The sequence below is a fragment of the Anolis sagrei genome, chromosome 13 (assembly GCF_037176765.1).
Source record: "Anolis sagrei isolate rAnoSag1 chromosome 13, rAnoSag1.mat, whole genome shotgun sequence".
Lineage (NCBI taxonomy): Eukaryota > Metazoa > Chordata > Lepidosauria > Squamata > Dactyloidae > Anolis > Anolis sagrei.
Genome location: NC_090033.1, coordinates 8493429 through 8515228, shown reverse-complemented (window position 1 = coordinate 8515228; position 21800 = coordinate 8493429). Strand labels below are relative to the sequence as shown.

Genomic DNA, 21800 nt, shown 5'->3' with positions numbered 1-21800 from the left:
GTGGATGAATGAATGAATGAATGAATGAATGCTAGATGAAGGAGGGATGGCAGAGTAGATGAAGGATGAATGGATGTTGGATGGAAGGGTAGAGTAGATGCGGAGTGGTAGAGTAGAGATAATGGATGATTGAATGGATGAATGGTAGAGTAGATGAGGGATGGATGGATGTTGAATGGAAGGGTAAATAGATGATGGATGGTAGAGAAGATGGAGGAAGGATAGATGGATATTGAATGGTGGAGTAGATAGATGAGGGACAGATGGGCGGATGGATGGATGGTAGAGTAGAGTAGAGAGATGTTGAATGAATGAATGAATGCTAGATGAAGGAGGGATGGCAGAGTAGATGAAGGATGGATGGATGTTGGATGGAAGGGTAGAGTAGATGCAGAGTGGTAGAGTAGAGATAATGGATGATTGAATGGATGAATGGTAGTGTAGATGAGGGAAGGATGGATGTTGAATGGAAGGGTAAATAGATGATGGATGGTAGAGAAGATGGAGGAAGGATAGATGGATATTGAATGGTGGAGTAGATAGATGAGGGACAGATGGGCGGATGGATGGATGGTAGAGTAGAGTAGAGAGATGGTGAATGAATGAATGAATGCTAGATGAAGGAGGGATGGATGGATGGCAGAGTAGATGAAGGATGGATGGATGTTGGATGGAAGGGTAGAGTAGATGCAGAGTGGTAGAGTAGAGATAATGGATGATTGAATGGATGAAAGGTAGAGTAGATGAGGGAAGGATGGATGTTGAATGGAAGGGTAAATAGATGATGGATGGTAGAGAAGATGGAGGAAGGATAGATGGATGTTGAATGGTAGAGTAGATAGATGAGGGACAGATGGGCGGATGGATGGATGGTAGAGTAGAGTAGAGAGATGGTGAATGAATGAATGAATGCTAGATGAAGGAGGGATGGATGGATGGATGGCAGAGTAGATGAAGGATGGATGGATGTTGGATGGAAGGGTAGAGTAGATGCAGAGTGGTAGAGTAGAGATAATGGATGATTGAATGGATGAATGGTAGAGTAGATGAGGGAAGGATGGATGTTGAATGGAAGGGTAAATAGATGATGGATGGTAGAGAAGATGGAGGAAGGATAGATGGATATTGAATGGTGGAGTAGATAGATGAGGGACAGATGGATGGATGGATGGATGGATGGATGGATGGATGGATGGATGGACAACTAGGCAGAGTCAATCCTAGATCAATGGGTGACTCCTAGACCAAGTTGGGTGTCACCAGGCATCGAAGCAGGACAGGTGGAAAGGATCTCACCCAACCTCAGCCAACGGCAGAATGTAGAGGCACGAAAGGGCAATGGGAGTCCAGTGTTAGATGGAGGGGAGTCACAGTCCCTCTGTATTCTGCTTTGGCCAGAGCTCAGGGGTGGTTCCAGAGTGCCGAATGAGGCCGGACTAGGTGGCCTTTGGGTTGTCCTCCATCTCTAAAGCCTGGTGATTCGCATGTAGGACCCAGGAGGCTCGTCTCGCTGCCTGCCCGTTTCCCCGAGACCCACCTGCCCCCCGCCGGCCCCAACCTCCAGACCTAAAAATAAAGCTATCGATGGCCGAGATTGGTTCTCCTAATTGGGCGCGGCGTTCCGAAGCCGCCTCCGTTTATCGTAAAGGGCGCACATTTCCCGGCTTGAGCTTCCACGGACATCGGCCCCGAGGGCAGGCTCAGAAACGGAGAGAATTAATTACATTTCTTCTTCTTCTTTTTCAAAAAAGAGAGAGAGAGAGAAGAGGAGGGGGGGGAACCTGGCCTTCTTTTACAGCATGAGAGGGAGCGACGAAATCCCAGAGGGGAGAATGTGATGGGGTTGCGAGAATCGGGAAAAATAAAATAAAACAGAGGAGGGGAGCCCGCCGTCTGCTGCTTCTTCTTCGTCGCCGTCGCCTTTTCCTCATTTAAGGCCATCGGAGCCAAAGTGATTTGGTTCGGTTCCTGCTCCTCTAGAGGAGCAGAAAAGTCAACTGGTTCAAGAATATTGGTGCAAAACAATGCAAACTTCTTCACACTGAGCTAAAAACTCAAGAGTCTGAAGGATTGGGAGAGTGACCTGACTGGTAGTGTGCAAAACATGCAAGTGTAGTGTGCAAGCAATGTGGACGGATGTGCGATGGAAGGTGGTGTGCAATAAAGGCACGAGTCGATGTGCAAAAAGTGCATCCCTGGATGACATGCAGTAAGGGTACTAGATGGTGGAGTGCAATGAATACACCACTCAACGTGCAAATAGTGCACCAACTGATTGTGCGTAATAAGACCACTAGTCGATTGCATACACCTAGTGCACTAGTGCAAGTCTGGTGTACAATAAGGACATGAGTCGACGTGCAAAAAGTGCATCATCCCTGGTACGTCACTAGATGATCGCATGCAATGAGTACATCCCTTAACGTGCAAATAGTGCACCAGCTGATTGTGCATAATAAAACCACTAGTCGATGGCATACACCAAGTGCACTAATGCAAGTCCAGTGTGCAATAAGGGCATGAGTCGACATGCAAAAAGTGCATCCCTGGATGACATGCAGTAAAGGCACTAGATGATAGTGTGCAATGAGTACACCACTTAATGTGCAAATAGTGCACCAGCTGATTGTGCATAATAAAACCACTAGTCGATGGCATACACCTAGTGCACTAGTGCAAGTCTGGTGTGCAATAAGGGCATGAGTCGACGTGCAAAAAGTGCATCCCTGGATGACATGCAGTAAGGGCACTAGATGATAGTGTGCAATGAGTACACCACTTAATGTGCAAATAGTGCACCAGCTGATTGTGCATAATAAAACCACTAGTCGATGGCATACACCTAGTGCACTAGTGCAAGTCTGGTGTGCAATAAGGGCATGAGTTGCCGTGCAGAAAGTGCATCCCTGGATGACATGCAGTACGTCACTAGATGATGTCGTGCAATGAGTACACCACTTAATGTGCAAATAGTGCACCAGCTGATTGTGCATAATAAAATCACTATTCGATTGCATACACCAAGTGCACGAGGGCAAGTCTGTGCAATCAACATGGAAGAAAGTGTGCTGGATAGTGGCGTACAATAAGGGCATGAGTCGACATGCAAAAAGTGCATCCCTGGATGACATGCAGTACGGGCACTAAATGATGGCGTGCAATGAGTACACCAGTCAATGTGCAAATAGTGCACCAGTTGATTGTGCATAACAAGAGCACTAGTTGATGGCATGCACCAAGTGCACTAGTGTATGAATACTCTCACTGAACAAACTTTTCCTATGCCCACCAGCTGGTGAACCTTTTGCACACAATCAAGCGGCACACTTGTATTACACACCTCACAATCCTCACAATACACTTCCTGCCTGCCAGTTGCATTAGTGCATGCCCTCAACTAGTGCTCTTATTATGCTTAATCAGCTAGTGCACTATTTGCACGTTGACCGGTGTACTCATTGCATTCCACCATCTCGTGACCTTATTGCATGTCATCCAGGGATGCACTTTTGCATGTTGCAGACCACCTTCCAGCGCACTTCTGTCCACGTTGTTTGCACTACCCTTGCACTACCAGTCAGATCACTCTCCCAATCCTTCAAGCAGGCAGGCAATGTATTGTGGGGAAAGTGCACCGGATGGTGTGGCATGCAATACAAGTGTGCAAAAAGTTCAGCAGCTGGTGGCACGGGGAAAGTTCATTCAGTGAGAGTATTCAAAAAGTGCACCAGTTGATAATGTGTAAAAAACGGCACCAATTGATAGGGTGTGTAACGAATAGGGCAGTTTGTGGCATACCAAGCGTGCGAGTCTGGGGCAAAACAAGTAATGCGTACTAGTGCAATGCAAAAAAAGTGCACCACCTGGTGGCACAAAGTGCAATGGCTGATTCGCCCGTGAGTCCCCGAAATGTGAAAGAAAATGGGCAGAAAATTCACAAAAACTCACAAAGTGCCAATCATCCTGATGGACAGGACAGGAAGACAGATTTCCCGTCCGATTAAGAAAATATACTTATCGGAAGCAGAAGGGCAATCGATTTTGCATTAGGCACGGCGATGCTCCGAGAAGCAACGCATTACGGGAAAGGAAGAAGGTCATGTGGAAGGCCCTTCTTCCAGAGCCCAGGCCTTCCAAGGTGGCCAAGAGGTTGTGTTCCTTCACATCCTTCTTCTCTTTCCTCTTCTTCCTCCTCTTCCTTCTTTTCCTTCTTCTCCCTCCTTCTCCTATTCCATTTCCTCCTTCTTCTCTTCCTCCTCTTCTTTTTTCTTCTTCCTCTTCTTCCTTCTTCACCTTCTCTCTCTTTTTCTTCTTCTTCCTCCTTCTATTCCATCTCCTCCTCTTCTTCCTCCCCTTCCTCCTTTTTCTTCTCCTCTTCCTTCTTCACCTTCTTCCTCCTCCTATTCTTCCTCCTTTGTCTTTCTTTTTCCTTGTGCTCCTATTCCATCTTCCCCTTCTCTTCCTTATTCTGCTTCTTCTTACTCATCCTCTTCCTTCTTCACCTTCCTCCTAATCTTCCTCCTCCTTCCTTCTCCTTCCTTCTTCTCCTTCTCTTTCTTTTTCTACTTCTTCCTCCGATTCCATATTCTCCTCCTTCTCCTCTTTCTTCTTTTTCTTCTACTCTACCTTCCTCCCCTGCCCCTTTACTTCCTCCTCCTTTCTTCTTCTCTTTCTCCTCCTTCTTTCCTCATCCCTACATCCTTCTCTTTCTTTTTCTACTTCTTCCTCCGATTCCATAGTCTCCTCCTTCTCCTCCTCTTCCTTCCTTTTCTTCTTCTCTTCCTTCATCACCTTCATCCTATTCTCCATCCTTCTTCTTTCTTTTCCAATTCCGTATTTTCCTCTTTCTCCTACTCTTCCTTCCTTTTCTTCTTCTCTTCTTTCATCACCTTCCTCCTATTCTTCCTCCTCCGTCCTTCTCTCTTTTTCTACTTCTTCCTCCAATTCCATATTCTCCTCCTTCTGCTCCGCTTCCTTCCTTTTCTTCTCTTCCTTCATCAGCTTCCTCCTATTCTTCCTCCTTCTTCCTTCTTCTCTCTTTCTTTTTCTACTTCTTCCAATTCCATATTCTCTTCTTTCTCCTCCTCTTCCTTTTCTTCTCTTTCTTCATCACCTTCCTCCTATTCTTCCTCCTCCTTCCTTCTTCTCTTTCAGTTTCTTTTTCTCCAATTCCATACTCTCCTCCTTCTCCGCCTCTTCCTTCCTTTTCTTCTTCTCTTCTTTTGTCACCTTCCTCCTATTCTTCCTCCTCCGTCCTCTCTTTTTCTACTTCTTCCTCCAATTCCATATTCTCCTCCTTCTCCTCTTCCTTCCTTCTCTTCTTCTCTTCCATTGTCATCTTCCTCCTGTTCTTCCTCCTCCTTCCTTCTTCTCTTTCTTTTTCTACTTCTTCCTCCACTTCCATATTCTCCTCTCTCCTCCTCCTCCTTCCTTTTCTTCTTCTCTTCCTTTGACACCTTCCTCCTATTCTTCCTCCTACATCCGTCTTCTCTTTCTCTTTCTTTTTCTACTTCTTCATCCAATTCCATATTCTCCTACTTCACCTCCTCTTCCTTCCTTTTCTTCTTCTCTTCCTTCGTCGCCTTCCTCCTATTCTTCCTCCTCCTTCCTTCTTCTCTCTTTCTTTTTCTACTTCTTCCCCCAATTCCGTATCCTCCTCCTTCCTCTTCCTTTTTTCTTCCTCCTCTTCTTCTTTGACCTTCTTTCTCCACATTCTCCTTCTTCTCCTTCTCTTCTGACTCCTCCATTGTCTTCATCTCCTTCCTCTCCTCCTTCGCTATGTACACGACCACCTTCTCCTCACATCTTGACTGACGGGGTCCCTCCTTGTTTCTCCCCCCTTGTTGCAGGTGATGAGCATCCTGAGCAACCCCAGCGGGGTCCCCGCTCAGCCCCAGGCCGACTTCTCCATCTCCCCGCTCCACGGCAGCCTGGAGACCGCCAACTCCATCTCGGCCAGCTGCAGCCAGAGGAGCGACTCCATCAAGTCTGTGGACAGCCTCCCCACTTCCCAGTCCTACTGCCCCCCCACCTACACCACCACCGGATACAGCGTGGACCCCGTGGCCGGATACCAGTACGGGCAGTATGGGCAAAGTAAGTAGCCCGTCCCATTGAGGATGACAGATGAATGGTTGAGTATATGATAGATAGATAGATAGATAGATAGATAGATAGATAGATAGATAGCTAGATAGATGGAAGGAAGGAAGGAAGGAAGGATAGATGGTTAAGTAGATGATAGGTGGATGGTGGATCTGATGGTTGAGTAGATGATAGGTAGGTAGATAGTTGGATGGTTGAGTAGATGATAGGTGAATAAATGGATAGAGATAGGTGGTAGAGTACATGATAGGTGAATGGATGGATGGATGGATGGATGAGTAGATGATAGATGGATGGGTGGTTGAGTAGGTGATAGATGAATGGATGGTAGATAGGTGGATAAATGATTGAGTAGATAGGAGGTAGGAAGAATGATTGATAGTTGAGTAGATGGCAGATGAATGGATAGATGGTTGAGTAGATGATAGGTAGATGGATGGATGGATGGATGGATGGATGGATGGATGGATGGATGGAAGGAAGGAATGAAGGAAGGATAGATGGTTAAGTAGATGAGAGTTGAGTAGATGATAAGTCGATTGATGGATGGTTGAGTAGATGATAGATGGTTGATTAGGTTATAGGTAGATAGATCAGTGGATGGATGATTGAGTAGACAATAGGCGAATGGATGGATGCATAACTGGTTGAGTAGATGATAGGTGTGTGGGTGGTTGAGTAGATGGTAGATAGGTAGATGAATGGATGGATGGATAAATAGATGGTTGAGTAGATGATGGGTGGATGAATGGATGTTAGTGTAGATGATGGATGGATGCTGGTGGAGTAGATGATAGGTGGATGGTGGATCTGATGATTGAGTAGATGATAGGTGAATGAATGGATAGAGATCGGTGGTAGAGTACATGATAGGTGAATGGATGGATGGTTGAGTAGGTGATAGATGAATGGATGGTAGATAGGTGGATAAATGATTGAGTAGATGATAGGAGGTAGGTAGAATGATTGATAGTTGAGTAGATGGTGGATGGGTGGATAGATGGTTGAGTAGATGATAGGTAGATAGATAGAGATAGTTGAGTAGATGATAGGTGGATGAATGGATAGATGGTTGAATAGAGAATAGGTAAATGGATGGATGTCTTGATGGTTGAGTAGATGATAGGTGGATGATGGATGAATGGTTGAGTAGATGGTAGGTAGACATATGGATAGATGGATAGATAGATACGTAGATGATGGGTGGATGGGTGGATAGATAGATGGTTGAATAGAGAATAGGTAAATGGATGGATGTCTTGAGTAGATGATAAGTGGATGGATGGATGAATGGTTGAATAGATGATAGGTAGATGAATAGAGGGGTGGATGGTTGAGTAGATGATATGTAGACAGATAGATAGATGGATGGATAGATGTGTAGATGATAGGTGGATGGATAGATGGTTGAATGGAGAATAGGTAAATGGATGGATGTCTTGATGGTTGAGTAGATGATAGGTAAACAGATAGACAGATAGATAGACAGACAGACAGACAGACAGACAGACAGATAGATAGATAGATATGTGTGTAGATGATAGGTGGATGGGTGGATGGATGGGTGGATGGATAGATGGTTGAATAGAGAATAGGTAAATGGATGGATGTCTTGATGGTTGAGTAGATAGGTGGATGGATAGATGGTTGAGTAGATGATAGGTGGATGGATGGTTGAACAGAGAATAGGTAAATGGATGGATGTCTTGATGGTTTAGTAGATGATAGGTGGATGGATGGATAGATGGTTGAGTAGATGATAGGTGGATGGGTGGTTGAACAGAGAATAGGTAAATAGATGGATGTCTTGATGGTTGAGTAGATGATAGGTGGATGATGGATGAATGGTTGAATAGATGATAGGTAGATGAATAGATGGATAGATGGTTGAGTAGATGATAAGTGGAGGGATGGATCCCAGGACACAACCCAATGGCGTTTCTTTTGAGATGTTCTTTTGAGATATTGGCTGATGGCATTTCCATTGATTCTACATGGAATCAACTCCATTTATCAACCAGTTTCACACTAGGGTTGGTGTCACCCCACCACATGGACATCCTCCACTGCGGTCGGTGTGCTGGGTTTTAGTCCAGACTTTAGTCCAGAAGACTCATCTTTCTCCCAAATTGGGGGTCACCAGCAATCACTGAACTTAGTAGGGCTCGATTTCGAGTGAGGTGTTGTTTGAAATGAGTGACTTCCAAGCATCAGAATGTGACTCTGCGCATTCCCAGGGACTCTCGACCGAGTCTCCCGCTCAAGGGATCAAACCCCGTGTCTTTATGACGGGGTCACACATTCCTGAGAATCAAGGCCTTTAATTCAAGGAGGAACTTCGGTTTCGGTCGGAATCAAACAGGAAATGGGGTGCGCAAAGGGGCGAAAGGGTGAAGCATTGCAAGCCCAAGGCAAGGAGGCCCAGGTCCTTTGGTCATTTCTTCTGAACTGCAAGGCCCGTCTCTCTCATTCTCTTTCTCTCTCTCTCTTCCAAGTTTACCAAGGTCACCGAGACACATTTGGGGGGGGGGGTCATCTCCCTTATCGAGTTTATGGGGTCACCAACATTCATTTCCACCGGGGTCGGTCCACCAAGTCGACCTTGGTGGCTGAGACCCATTCCCAAAACGAGCTGGGAGGGTCAACGGCCCTCCGGGTTTGACCGGATCACCGAAACTTGAGCCAAATCTCCACCAGGCCGAGGAGGAGGGTTCAAGGATTAGATATGAAGGAATCAGACACAATCCCAAAGGGTCAAGGTATATTATGGAAGGCCAAAGTTGGCATTGTCCATGCCATCGTATTGCCTGGGAGGTAATTCAAATGACCCTCGAAACTTGAACAACAATAACCACAATTATTATTATTATTATTATTATTATTATTATTATTGTCATCATCATCATCCTATTATTATGTATTATATTATTGTTTTATTTTAATTTTTATTATTATTATCTTATTATATTATTATTATGTTGTTTTATTTTATTTATTTATTAGTATTATCCTATTATTATATTATATTGTTATATTGTTTTACTTTAATTTTATTTATTGTTATTATCCCATTATTATTTTATATTGTAATATTGTTTTTATTTTATTTCATTTTATTTATTATTATCCTATTGTTATATTATATTATATTGTTTTATTTTTATTTATTTATTATTATTATCCTATTATTAATAAGATAGGATAAGAGGATATTTATTATTATTATCCTATTATTATATCATCATATTGTTTTACTTTAATTTTATTTATTATTATATTATATTGTTATATTGTTTTACTTTAATTTTATTTAATATTATCATAATATTATTATATTCTATTGTCATATTGTTTTATTTTTATTTATTTATTTATTTGTTATAATAGTAAATACTCTATTATTCTATCTTATTTTCCTATTATTATAATAATAGGATAATAAGATAGGATAATAGGATATTTATTATTATTATTATCCTATTATATTATATTATATTACTATAGTGTTTTGTTTTTTTAGTTATTATTATCCTATTATTGTATTATATTATTATATTGTTTTACTTTAATTTTATTTATTATTATTATTATTCCATTATTATATTATATTATATTAGTTTTATTTTATTTATCATTATTATCCTATTATTATATTATATTGTTATATCATTTTTATTATATTATATTATTATATTGTTTTACTTTAATTTTATTTATTATTATTATTATTCCATTATTATATTATATTATATTAGTTTTATTTTATTTATCATTATTATCCTATTATTATATTATATTGTTATATCATTTTTATTATATTATATTATTATATTGTTTTACTTTAATTTTATTTATTATTATTATCCCATTATTATATTAATATTATTATCCTATTATTATATTATATTACTATAGTGTTTTGTTTTTATTTGTTATTATTATTATCCTATTATTATATAATATTATTTTATATTATTTATTATTACTATCCCATTATTATATTATATTATTTTACTTTATTTATTATTATCCAATTATTATATTATATTATTATTATTATATTATATTATTATATTGTTTTACTTTAATTTTATTTATTATTATTATCCCATTATTATATTATATCAGTTTTATTTTATTTATCATTATTATCCTATTATTATATTGTTATATCATTTTTATTATATTATATTGTTTTACTTTAATTTTATTTATTACTATTATCCCATTATTATATTATATTAGTTTTATTTTATTTATCATTATTATCCTATTATTATATTGTTATATCATTTTTATTATATTATATTGTTTTACTTTAATTTTATTTATTATTATTATTATCCCATTATTATATTATATTAGTTTTATTTTATTTATCATTATTATCCTATTATATTGTTATATCATTTTTTTATTATTATTATATTATATTATTATATTGTTTCACTTTAATTTTATTTATTATTATTATTATCCCCTTATTATATTGTTATATTGTTTATTTATTATTATTATTATCCTATTATATTATATTGTTTTATTTTTGTTTTTATTATTATTATATATTATATTATTTTATATTATTATTATTATTATTATTATTATTATTATTATTATTATTATTATTATTATTATTACCCACCTCTCCTTGTGGGGTACAACATAATTAAAGCATAAAGATAAGGCACAACACTATTAAAATACATAGAACGAGCTACACACAGGCTGAATCCATTGAAAATCATTAGCCGGATATTCTTGTGCTTCCTCTTTACCTCTGTCGTTCTGCCTTTCCTCTACTGCATCCAGCCTGAACTTTCCCTATAAGTTGGCTAAACTTTGGCTGCCCGTTTGGCTGCCCGTTCAAATTCTGCTTGGTGCCAATTATCACCAATTTCTGAACGACTCGCGAGTTGACCTCTTTTTCCACCCATCCCTTTGACTTTTAACGGGGGTCCTCCCCTTGGAAATGAAAACCTTGTGTATCGGGAGAGGCCCGGCTCGCTCTGTTTCCTCCTCCTCCTCTCCTTTTCTCGTTCTCTCCCTTAGAGTTTGATCTATTGACTCTTTGACCTTCCTCTCGCTTCTCAGGCGCACACGTGTGATTGATAAAAATCTTAAACAAATCCCGATAACCGTGTATTTCCAATAAGGACAGCCCCGGGCAAGGTGTTAGTCACACCCCGGTTTGTGTTTGCGTATTTGTGTTTCGGGGAGGGAAGGAAGGAGAGAGAGAGAGAGAGAGAAGGTGGAAGACAGACCTTCTTCCACCCAATTTTTTCCTGTTGTAGATATATTTCCCCCCTTTCCATCCACTACTTCTCGATCACAACATTCCTATTTTCATTCCTGGCACCAACATTTTTCAATATATAGATATTATCATGATCCAGAGACGACATAGTTTGAGAGTTTGGGTTATGAATCTAGGGTTTGAATCCCCGCTTGGCATTGCAAACCCACTAAGACTTACCTTAGGCGAGTCACACTCTCTCAGCCTCAGAAGAAAGCAAAGAATAGCCTCTGAGGGTCACTACATAAGTCTCAACCTGTGGGTCACCAGATGTTTTGGTCTTCAATTCCCTATCTATCATCTATCCACCTATTATCTACTCAACTCTATCTACTGATGGTTGGATGGTTGAGTAGATGATGGGTAGATAGATAGTTGAGTAGATGATGGATGGATGGATGGATGACAGATGGATGGATGGTAGTAGTAGATGATAGGTGAATGGATGGAGATAGATGATGGAGTAGATGATAGATGGATGGCTGAGTAGATGATCAATAATAATAATAATAATAATAATAATAATAATAAACCTTTATTTATACCCCGCTAACATCTCCTGAAGGACTCAGTGTGGCCTTGGCCTCTTGTAAGCCGCACCGAGTCCTTAGGGAGATGTTAGCAGGGTATAAATAAAGGATTATTATTATTATTATTATTACTGATCCTCTACTCAGCCATCCATCTATCATCTACTTCATCATCTATCTATCCATCCATTCACCTATAATCTACTACTACCATCCATCCATCTGTCATCTATACTATCATCCATCCATCCATCATCTACTCAACTATCTATCTATCTACCCATCATCTACTCAACCATCCAACCATCCAACTATCATCTACTCAACCATCTAACTATCCATCCATCCACCTGACTATCATCTACTCAACCGCCCGCCCATCCACCCATCATCTACTCAACCATCTATGCATCCATCCATTCACCTAATCAACTATTCATCCATCCATCTATCATCTACTTAATCATCTATCTATCCATCCATTCACCTGTCATCTACTACTACCATCAGTTCATCTGTCATCTATACTATCATCTATCCACTTTAAGCCTAAGCATAACCCTAACCCATGATCTACTCAAGTATCTATCTACCTATCATCTACTCAACCATCTATGTATCCATCCATCCATCTATAATCTACTACTACCATCCATCCATCTATCATCTACTCCATCATCTATCTATCCATCTACTACCTATCCATCGATTCACCTACCATCTACTACTAGCATCCATCCATCCATCTATCATCTACTCCATCATCTATCTATCTATCCATCTACTACTACCTCTCCATCCATTCACCTATCATCTACTACTACCATCCATCCATCCATCATCTACTCCATCATCTTTCCATCCATCTACTACTACTGATCCATCCATTCACCTATCGTCTACTACTACCATCCATCCTTCTATCATCTACTCCATCATCTATCTATCTATCCATCTATTACTACCTATCCATCCATTCACCTATCATCTACTACTACCATCCATCCATCCATCATCTACTCCATCATCTTTCCATCCATCTACTACTACTGATCCATCCATTCACCTATCGTCTACTACTACCATCCATCCTTCTATCTATCATCTACTCCATCATCTATCTATCTATCCATCTATTACTACCTATCCATCCATTCACCTATCATCTACTACTACCATCCATCCATCCATCATCTACTCCATCATCTTTCCATCCATCTACTACTACTGATCCATCCATTCACCTATCGTCTACTACTACCATCCATCCTTCTATCTATCATCTACTCCATCATCTATCTATCTATCAATCTATTACTACCTATCCATCCATTCACCTATCATCTACTACTACCATCCATCCATCCATCAATCATCTACTCCATCATCTTTCCATCCATCTACTACTACTGATCCATCCATTCACCTATCGTCTACTACTACCATCCATCCTTCTATCTATCATCTACTCCATCATCTATCTATCTATCCATCTATTACTACCTATCCATCCATTCACCTATCATCTACTACTACCATCCATCCATCCATCATCTACTCCATCATCTTTCCATCCATCTACTACTACTGATCCATCCATTCACCTATCGTCTACTACTACCATCCATCCTTCTATCTATCATCTACTCCATCATCTATCTATCTATCCATCTATTACTACCTATCCATCCATTCACCTATCATCTACTACTACCATCCATCCATCCATCAATCATCTACTCCATCATCTTTCCATCCATCTACTACTACTGATCCATCCATTCACCTATTGTCTACTACTACCATCCATCCTTCTATTTATCATCTACTCCATCATCTATCTATCCATCTATTACTACCTATCCATCCATTCACCTATCATCTACTACTACCATCCATCCATCCATCCATCATCTACTCCATCATCTTTCCATCCATCTACTACTACTGATCCATCCATTCACCTATCGTCTACTACTACCATCCATCCTTCCATCCATCATCTACTCCATCATCTTTCCATCCATCTACTACTACCGATCCATCAATTCACCTATCATCTACTACTACTACAATCCATCCATCCATCCTCTACTCCATCATCTATCTATCTATCTATCTATCTATCTATCTATCTATCTATCTATCCATCCATCCATCTATTACTACCTATCCATCCATTCACCTTTCATCTACTACCACCATCCATCATCTACTCCATCACCTATCTATCCATCTACTACTACCTATCAATCCATTCACCTATCATCTACTACTACCATTCATCCTTCCATCCATCATCTACTCCATCATCTTTCTATCCAACTACTACTACTGATCCATCCATTCACCTGTCATCTACTACTACCATTCATCCATCCATCCATCTGTCAAGAAAAGCCTCCTAAGGAAGAGATAACATCGATCTGTTTGTTTTTGCTCTTTCTATCACATTGGGCTACTGATGCTGGGTCACACTGCTGCTAATAAGTTACTCTGCTATGCATTTATGAGGAGGGTCTTTTGTGCCATTTGAGGGTCAGTATACTCCTTTGGTATAGACGTCGCCCGTCACATTGCGCAGGAGGCGCATTGCGAAGCAAGAGATGGCCGAGATACCGATATAGATCTCCATCCCTGCCTCTCCCTCTCTTTTCGCCCGGCCTTCGGCGGGTGACATTCCTTATTAGCGGGGCTTCAGTCACGTCGGCTGGCATCCCCCCTCCCTCCCCGTCTCCCCGGTTCTAATGCCTCAAATTAGATTAATAAGAAGCTGGCAGGAACGGCACCGTCGGTGCCAAGGAGTAAACAAATTTGAGCCGTCAGCGTCCTGTCACCAGCCGGCCCCAAAGGGGGGTCCCTTCCAGGCAAAAACCCTTATTAGACTTGTCACATCCATTAGGAATCTGTTTCACGCTTCGGCGTTCCATCCGCGGCATCATTAACGGCGGACTCGGCCTCCGGGAAACGGACGGGACGGTTCCAAGTTGGCCCCGTTCTCCCGTTTCCCAAAACAGCAGGAGAGCTCGCTCCTCCGTGTCGCGTCGTAGAAGTTTCCGAGGGGTCTTCTAAGACAATCGCTGCATCATCTGCGAACGTTGTCATTTTGCATCAAATCTTCAAATCTTACTTCTCTGAGTAGTACTTCCAAAGTAGTGAGTAAAGTAAAGACACTTGTCTCGTTCCTCTTTTCAATTTGGCAAACGTTGGTTTCCCCCATAAAAAGATCCAGAGAAACCAGGGATTCGTAGTTTTCCGCTCTCCGAGGAGATCCCAGAGGGCTAATCTATATAAATAAAAATGTAATGTTCGTTTGTGGTATTCACAGAACTCAATAACCACAGGACAAATTGACACCAAATTTGGACACAAGACACCTAACAACCCAATGTATGTCCTTCACTCAAAAAAAATTGTCATTTGGGAGTTGTAGTTGCTGGGATTTATAGTTCTCCTCCTCCTCCTTCCCCGCGAAATAGCGAGTCCGCGGAAAGCGAACCGTGAAGTAGTGATGTCACTGAATTAATTAATCTATATAAATAAAAATGTAATGTTCGTTTGTGGTATTCACAGAACTCAATAACCACAGGACTAATTGACACCAAATTTGAACACAAGACACCTAACAACCCAATGTATGTCCTTCACTCAAAAAATTTTGTCATTTGGGAGTTGTAGTTGCTGGGATTTATAGTTCTCCTCCTCCTCCTTCTCCGCGAAATAGCGAGTCCGCGGAAAGCGAACCGTTAAGTAGTGATGTCACTGAATTAATTAATCTATATAACTAAAAATGTAATGTTAGTTCGTGCTACCATCAGAACTCAAAAACCACTGGAGGGATTGACACCAAATTTGAACACAAGACACCTAACAACCCAATGTATGTCCTTCACTCAAAAAAATGATTTTGTCATCTGGGATTTGTAGTTCACCTAAAATCAAAGAGCATTCTGAACCCCACCAACGATGGAATTGAACCAAACTTGGCACACAGTTCTCCTAAGACCAACAGAAAATACTGGAAGGGTTAGGTGGGCAGTGTCCTTTGGTTTTGGAATTGTAGTTCACCTACATCCAGAGATCACTGTGGAGAGTTACTTTTGAAAATGGGCCTAACTAATACTATACTCAGTAATAGAACACACTATAAACTCTGTGTTAATTTGGTACAGTGTTTCCTCACTTATCGCGGGTGTTACGTTCCAGGATAAGTGAAAATCCGTGAAGTAGGGACGCTCCTCTTTCCCCCTCCCTTCCTCCTTCCTCACCCACACAGGAAAGGAAGCGAGCCCTTCTCCTCCTTCACTTCCTCCTCCTCCTTCCCCACGAAATAGCGAGTCCGCGGAAAGCGAACAGTGAAGTAGTGATGTCACTGAATTAATTAATCTATGTAATGTTTGTTTGTGCTACCATCAGAACTCAAAAACCACTGGGGGAATTGACACCAAATTTGGACACAAGACACCTTACAGTCTAATTTATGTCCTCCACTCAAAAAAATTGAGTTTGTCATTTGAGAATTGTCGTTGCTGGGATTTATAGTTCACCTACAATCAAAGAGCATTCTGAACTCCACCAATGATGGAATTCAGCCAAACATGGCATACAGGACTTCCATGACCAACAGAACACACTGGAAGGGTTTGGTGGGCATTGACCTTGAGTTTGGGAGTTGTAGTTCACCTACATCCAGAGAGCACTGTGGACTCAAACAATGACGGATCTGGACCAAACTTGGCACGAATATTCCATATGCCCAAATGTGAACATAAATTGAGTTTAAGGGAAATAGACCTTGATATTTGGGATTTGTACTTACTGGGATTTATAGTTCACCTACAATCAAAGAGCATTCTGAACTCCACCAATGATGAAATTCAACAAAATATGGCATACAGGACTTCCATGACCAACAGAACACACTGGAAGGGTTTGGTGGGCATTGACCTTGAGTTTGGGAGTTGTAGTTCGTCTACATCCAGAGAGCACTGTGGACTCAAACAATGATGGATATTGACCAAACTTGACACAAACATTCCATATGCCCAAATATGGACACAGATGGAGTTTGGAGGAAATAGACCTTGACATTTGGGATTTGTAGTTCCTGGGATTTATAGTTCACTACAATTAAAGAGCATTCTGACACCCACAAATGACAGAAATGGGGCAAACTTCCCAACAGAAAATACTTAAGGCCATCCAGTCCAACTCTCTTCACCAGGGGAAGAAAATGTAATCAGAATCCTCCTGACAAAGAGCCATCAAGCCATAAATATAGATAGATAGATAGATAGATAGATAGATAGATGATAGATAGATAGATAGATAGGATTCTCTCTCACACACACACAGATATAGTATCATAGATTTGAAAGAAACCCTTAAAGAAGGACAATGATATGTTGCATATTCCAGAGTAGGCAGACCAGACACTCTCCACATCAACACTGACAAAGAAACAACAAGAAATACTGTTTACTCTCAAACATAAAGGAATTACATATATTAGAAACCAACACTTTCTCATTACTATATTTTCCAGATCACCAGACTGGGCCACAGCAACGCCTGGCAGGGGACAGCTAGTGTTGAAATATAATAATTAAAAGCAGTTGTACGTTCAAGCAACTTGTTTGCATTGAGTTGCCTCCAAGTTTGGTGGGTCAAGGATGGGTATGGTTTTGCCCTTAGGGTGGTGCACTTGTTTACTCCTTGTTTTCCTCCTTCTCTCGTTTCCTCCAGCTGCCGTTGACTACTTGACCAAGAACGTCAGCCTGTCCACACAGCGCCGGATGAAGCTCGGCGAACATTCGGCTGTCCTTGGCCTGCTCCCGGTCGAAACGGGCCAAGCATATTGATGGAAACGCCCCGATCGAGAACTCCTCCGTTGACGACGAGATGCCGGAGAGAATGAGAAATCCCACTTACTCCTCCTCTTGAACTCAATCTTTGAGATCTTCTCAATCCTCAAAGAGGACGAACGGCTGGAGAAAGGGCTCAAACTGTCCGTCTGTCCAAATCCTTGCCCGTCGTCTTTGCCGTCAACTCATTCCAAGACCAGAGACAATGAGCTGGGTCTAAGCGAGTTGTAAGGCGTTTGGGCCTTTCGAGGCCGACCAACGTTTATGGACTGCCCATCGATGTTGCCTACTTGGCGTTGTCTCTGTGGACTCTTGTCTATTTCTTTGTGGTTATATAGAGATAGGTATCGATATATTTTGTTTGTTTGTCCGCCTAAACCCTCCCCTTCACCCCGTTTTGTTATCGTAGGAGGACCAACGTTCCCTGGGAAGTAGGAGTCCTAGTTGGGACCAAGCGTCGAGATGGATGGACCAAAAAAAAAAAAAGAAGCAATTGTTAGATTATCAATGTTCGTATCAATTCGTACCAGGGACCAATCAAAGACAGGACAGGGATGGGTAGATGTGATGTATAGTTCTGTTTTTTGGAAAAGTTGGGGACCAGATGTCACTGAACGCCAGTTAGCTTTCCTTGTGAAGGTCCTCAAGTCAAGAAGTTCTGGAGTTGAAGTATTCCAGCTCAGAATATAATGAGTTGGGTTCCGAAATGGACCAAAAGTGTTTATCTTTGTGAGTGACTCCATTTTGGGGAGCGAAGTTCCCCAAAAAGGAGGTTCTTGAGATGTTCCCACCAAAATCCCTCTCCTCTGAATGATGTTTTCATGCCCATGTATGCATTGGTCCCATTGGATGAGTGCAACCCTTCCACAAAACACGCAGATCCAACTGTTCTTGGGAAATGTATCCATTCTCCAAAGGTTCTTGAGATGTTCCTACCAAAATCCCTCTACTCTGAAGGATGTTTTCATGCCCATTTATGTATTGGTCCTATTGGATGAGTGCAACCCTTCCACAAAACCACGCAGATCCATCTGATCTTGGGAAATGTATCCATTTCCAAAAGGTTCTTGAGATGTTCCTACCAAAATCCCTCTACTCTGAAGGATGTTTTCATGCCCATTCATGCATTTGTCCCATTGGATGAGTGCAACCTTTCCACAAAACCACGCAGATCCATCTGTTCTTGGGAAATGTATCCATTCTCCAAAGGTTCTTGAGATGTTCCTATCAAAATCCCTCTACTCTGAAGGATGTTTTCATGCCCATTCATGCATTTGTCCCATTGGATGAATGCAACCCTTCCACAAAACCACGCAGATCCATCTGTTCTTGGGAAATGTATCCATTTCCAAAAGGTTCTTGAGATGTTCCTACCAAAATCCCTCTACTCTGAAGGATGTTTTCATGCCCATTCATGCATTTGTCCCATTGGATGAGTGCAACCCTTCCAGAAAACCACGCAGATCCATCTGTTCTTGGGAAATGTATCCATTTCCAAAACGTTCTTGAGATGTTCCCACCAAAATCCCTCTCCTCCGAATGATGTTTTCATGTCCATGTATGCATTGGTCCCATTGGATGAGTGCAACCCTTCCACAAAACCACGCAGAGCCATCTGTTCTTGGGAAATGTATCCATTCTCCAAAGGTTCTTGAGATGTTCCTACCAAAATCCCTCTCCCCTGAATGATGTTTTCATGCCCATTCATGCATTGGTCCCATTGGATGAGTGCAACCCTTCCACAAAACCACGCAGAGCCATCTGTTCTTGGGAAATGTATCCATTCTCCAAAGGTTCTTGAGATGTCCCTCAACCTAAGAGCTACGAAAACATTCCTCTCCATAGAGTATTGCTCTTTTTTTGGACCCACATTATGATCCCATTGGATGGATGTAACTCTTCCATAAAACCACACAATTCCATCCATACTCTGGAATGACTCTCATTGGGATCATGACCCCAATGTTTCCTCCAATTGGACCAAGGCTCCTTGGAGGAGGAGATCCTAAGGAGAAATGGCTCAAACTTGGGTTAGTTTTGATCCCAAATTGGAACCATTTCCTCGGCAAAGTGTTCTTCTTTCATTCCAACCCCACTGTCCCCTCCTTAGGTTCATGTTCTTCCGATCCAACTATCGGGGTAAATAAACAAACACAGAACACTCCTAGGTAGGTAATGTAAATCATTCCCTCCTCTCACATTCCCTGAGCTCTGCATGGGACTGATTGTCTCAAGGCAAGCGAAACTCAACAGAGTCTTGATCTGTAGTTAGCAGAGATTTATAGCACAGCCTCTGGCCTTGTTTGCCACTCACCGCATTCATCATACGCTTGAGCTCTGGTTCCAGATTCTTGAAACCAAGCCAAGAAGGTTCTAGGTCTCTCTAAGAAGAAAGTCCCTGCAGAAAGGGCACAAGAGATAAATCTAGAAGGTTCTAGGTCTCTCTAAGAAGAAAGTCCCTGCAGAAAGGGCACAAGAGATAAATCTAGAAGGTTCTAGGTCTTTCTAAGGAGAAAGTCCCTGCAGAAAGGGCACCAGAGATTAATCGACATTCCAGTTTCATGAGCCGTTCTTGAGTTTGTAGGATGTTCTTTGTCTCTACCATGGTCCAAAAGTCCAGTTCCCCTCGATCCCACTGCTCCGGTCCTATGAGCGGTGGGTTCTGTGTAAGGTTTTCAATGGGTTGTGGATTGTTGTCTTAATGATACTTCATATTCCTGTAAACTAACGGAGATTCCCATAAAAAATGAAGATTCCCGTAAAAAAAACAGAGATTCCCGTAAAAAAAATGGAGATTCCCGTAAAAAAAATGGAGATTCCCGTAAAAAAAACAGAGATTCCCGTTAAAAAAATGGAGATTACTGTAAAAAAAACAGAGATTCTCGTAAAAAAGGAGAGTCCCGTAAAAAAAGGAGATTCTCGTAAAAAAAGGAGAGTACTGTAAAAAAAGGAGATTCCCATAAAAAACGAGATTCCCATTAAAAAAACGAGATTACTGTAAAAAAAACGGAGATTCTCATAAAAAAGGAGATTCCCGTAAAAAAAAAAAGGAGATTCTCGTAAAAAAAAACCCGGAGATTCCCGTAAACGAAAGGATAATACAGAAGCAATAGAGACATTTCAATAGCGTTGACTATTTGCCACCACCAACAAAACGTGTCCTCTGTAGGCATTTTCTAGGTCCTCCAGTGAGAGATTCCGGGTCCGGAATTCCTTCATATTACTATTGCTATTTGTCCCCACTTTTGCTCATCCGCGTCCAGCAAATCGTGTCCTCTTCTCAGCATTTTCTTGGCCCTCCAACATTGCGTTGTGGGCCAAGAGCGAACCCTACTTCTCAGCGACGATTTCAGTGTATTCAGTGTTCGTTCAAAGATGCCATTCCCAAACCTCGGAGGGGGAAAACAGCGATATTACCTGTAGAGCATACCTTTATTCCTAATACGTGTAGATAAGGTCGCTTCTGTGTTGGAACCATAGCTAATCCCACTCCATGCGTATCTGTGCGCCTGAACGGCAGGGGAGTGCGTGGTCGCGTGCGTGTAGATATATATATAAAAGCATAAATATATATATATATAATCACCCCCCATAATTTATTCAGCTATATGGAGTAGTAGAGTAGAGAAACAAAGAAACCTGGTATTTGCTTTGAAGTCCCTTCCGCCGCGGCCTGTTAGGTGTCTCTCTCTGTAACTCAGGCTTTCACCATTATCCATTAAAAAAAGAAGAAATGGAACGTTCTTTGTTTGGGAGAGTATTTTTCTCATTCCGGAGTCGAGTCCAGAAGACTTTGAATGCTTCCAGGCTTAAAAAACGAGAGGAAGGGACGATTCGTTCTGATCCCTGAAACACTACAGAGTCTTGGTTAGAGTTACCAGAGTTAGCAGAGAGTTTACAGCACAGGGTCTTGGTTAAGAGTTAGCAGAGTTTATAGCACAGAGTCTTGGTTAAGAGTTAGCAGAGAGTTTACAGCACAGAGTCATGGTTAGAGTTAGCAGAGAG

The 21800-nt window shown here is 41.2% G+C and overlaps 1 protein-coding gene across 4 annotated transcripts in view; it reads left to right on the top strand.

Moving 5' to 3' along the window:
* The window catches only part of PAX7 (paired box 7), a 175644-nt gene extending 154110 nt beyond the window's left edge, over window positions 1-21534 (top strand). For all 4 annotated transcript variants that reach the window (XM_060758790.2, XM_060758788.2, XM_060758789.2 and 1 more), the window contains exons 8-9: window positions 5850-6096; window positions 17677-21534. In XM_060758790.2, coding sequence (XP_060614773.1) covers window positions 5850-6096; window positions 17677-17792 — 363 coding nt within the window. In that variant the 3' untranslated portion in view covers window positions 17793-21534. The remainder of the gene's footprint in view (window positions 1-5849; window positions 6097-17676) is intronic.
* Window positions 21535-21800: the final 266 nt, after the last annotated feature.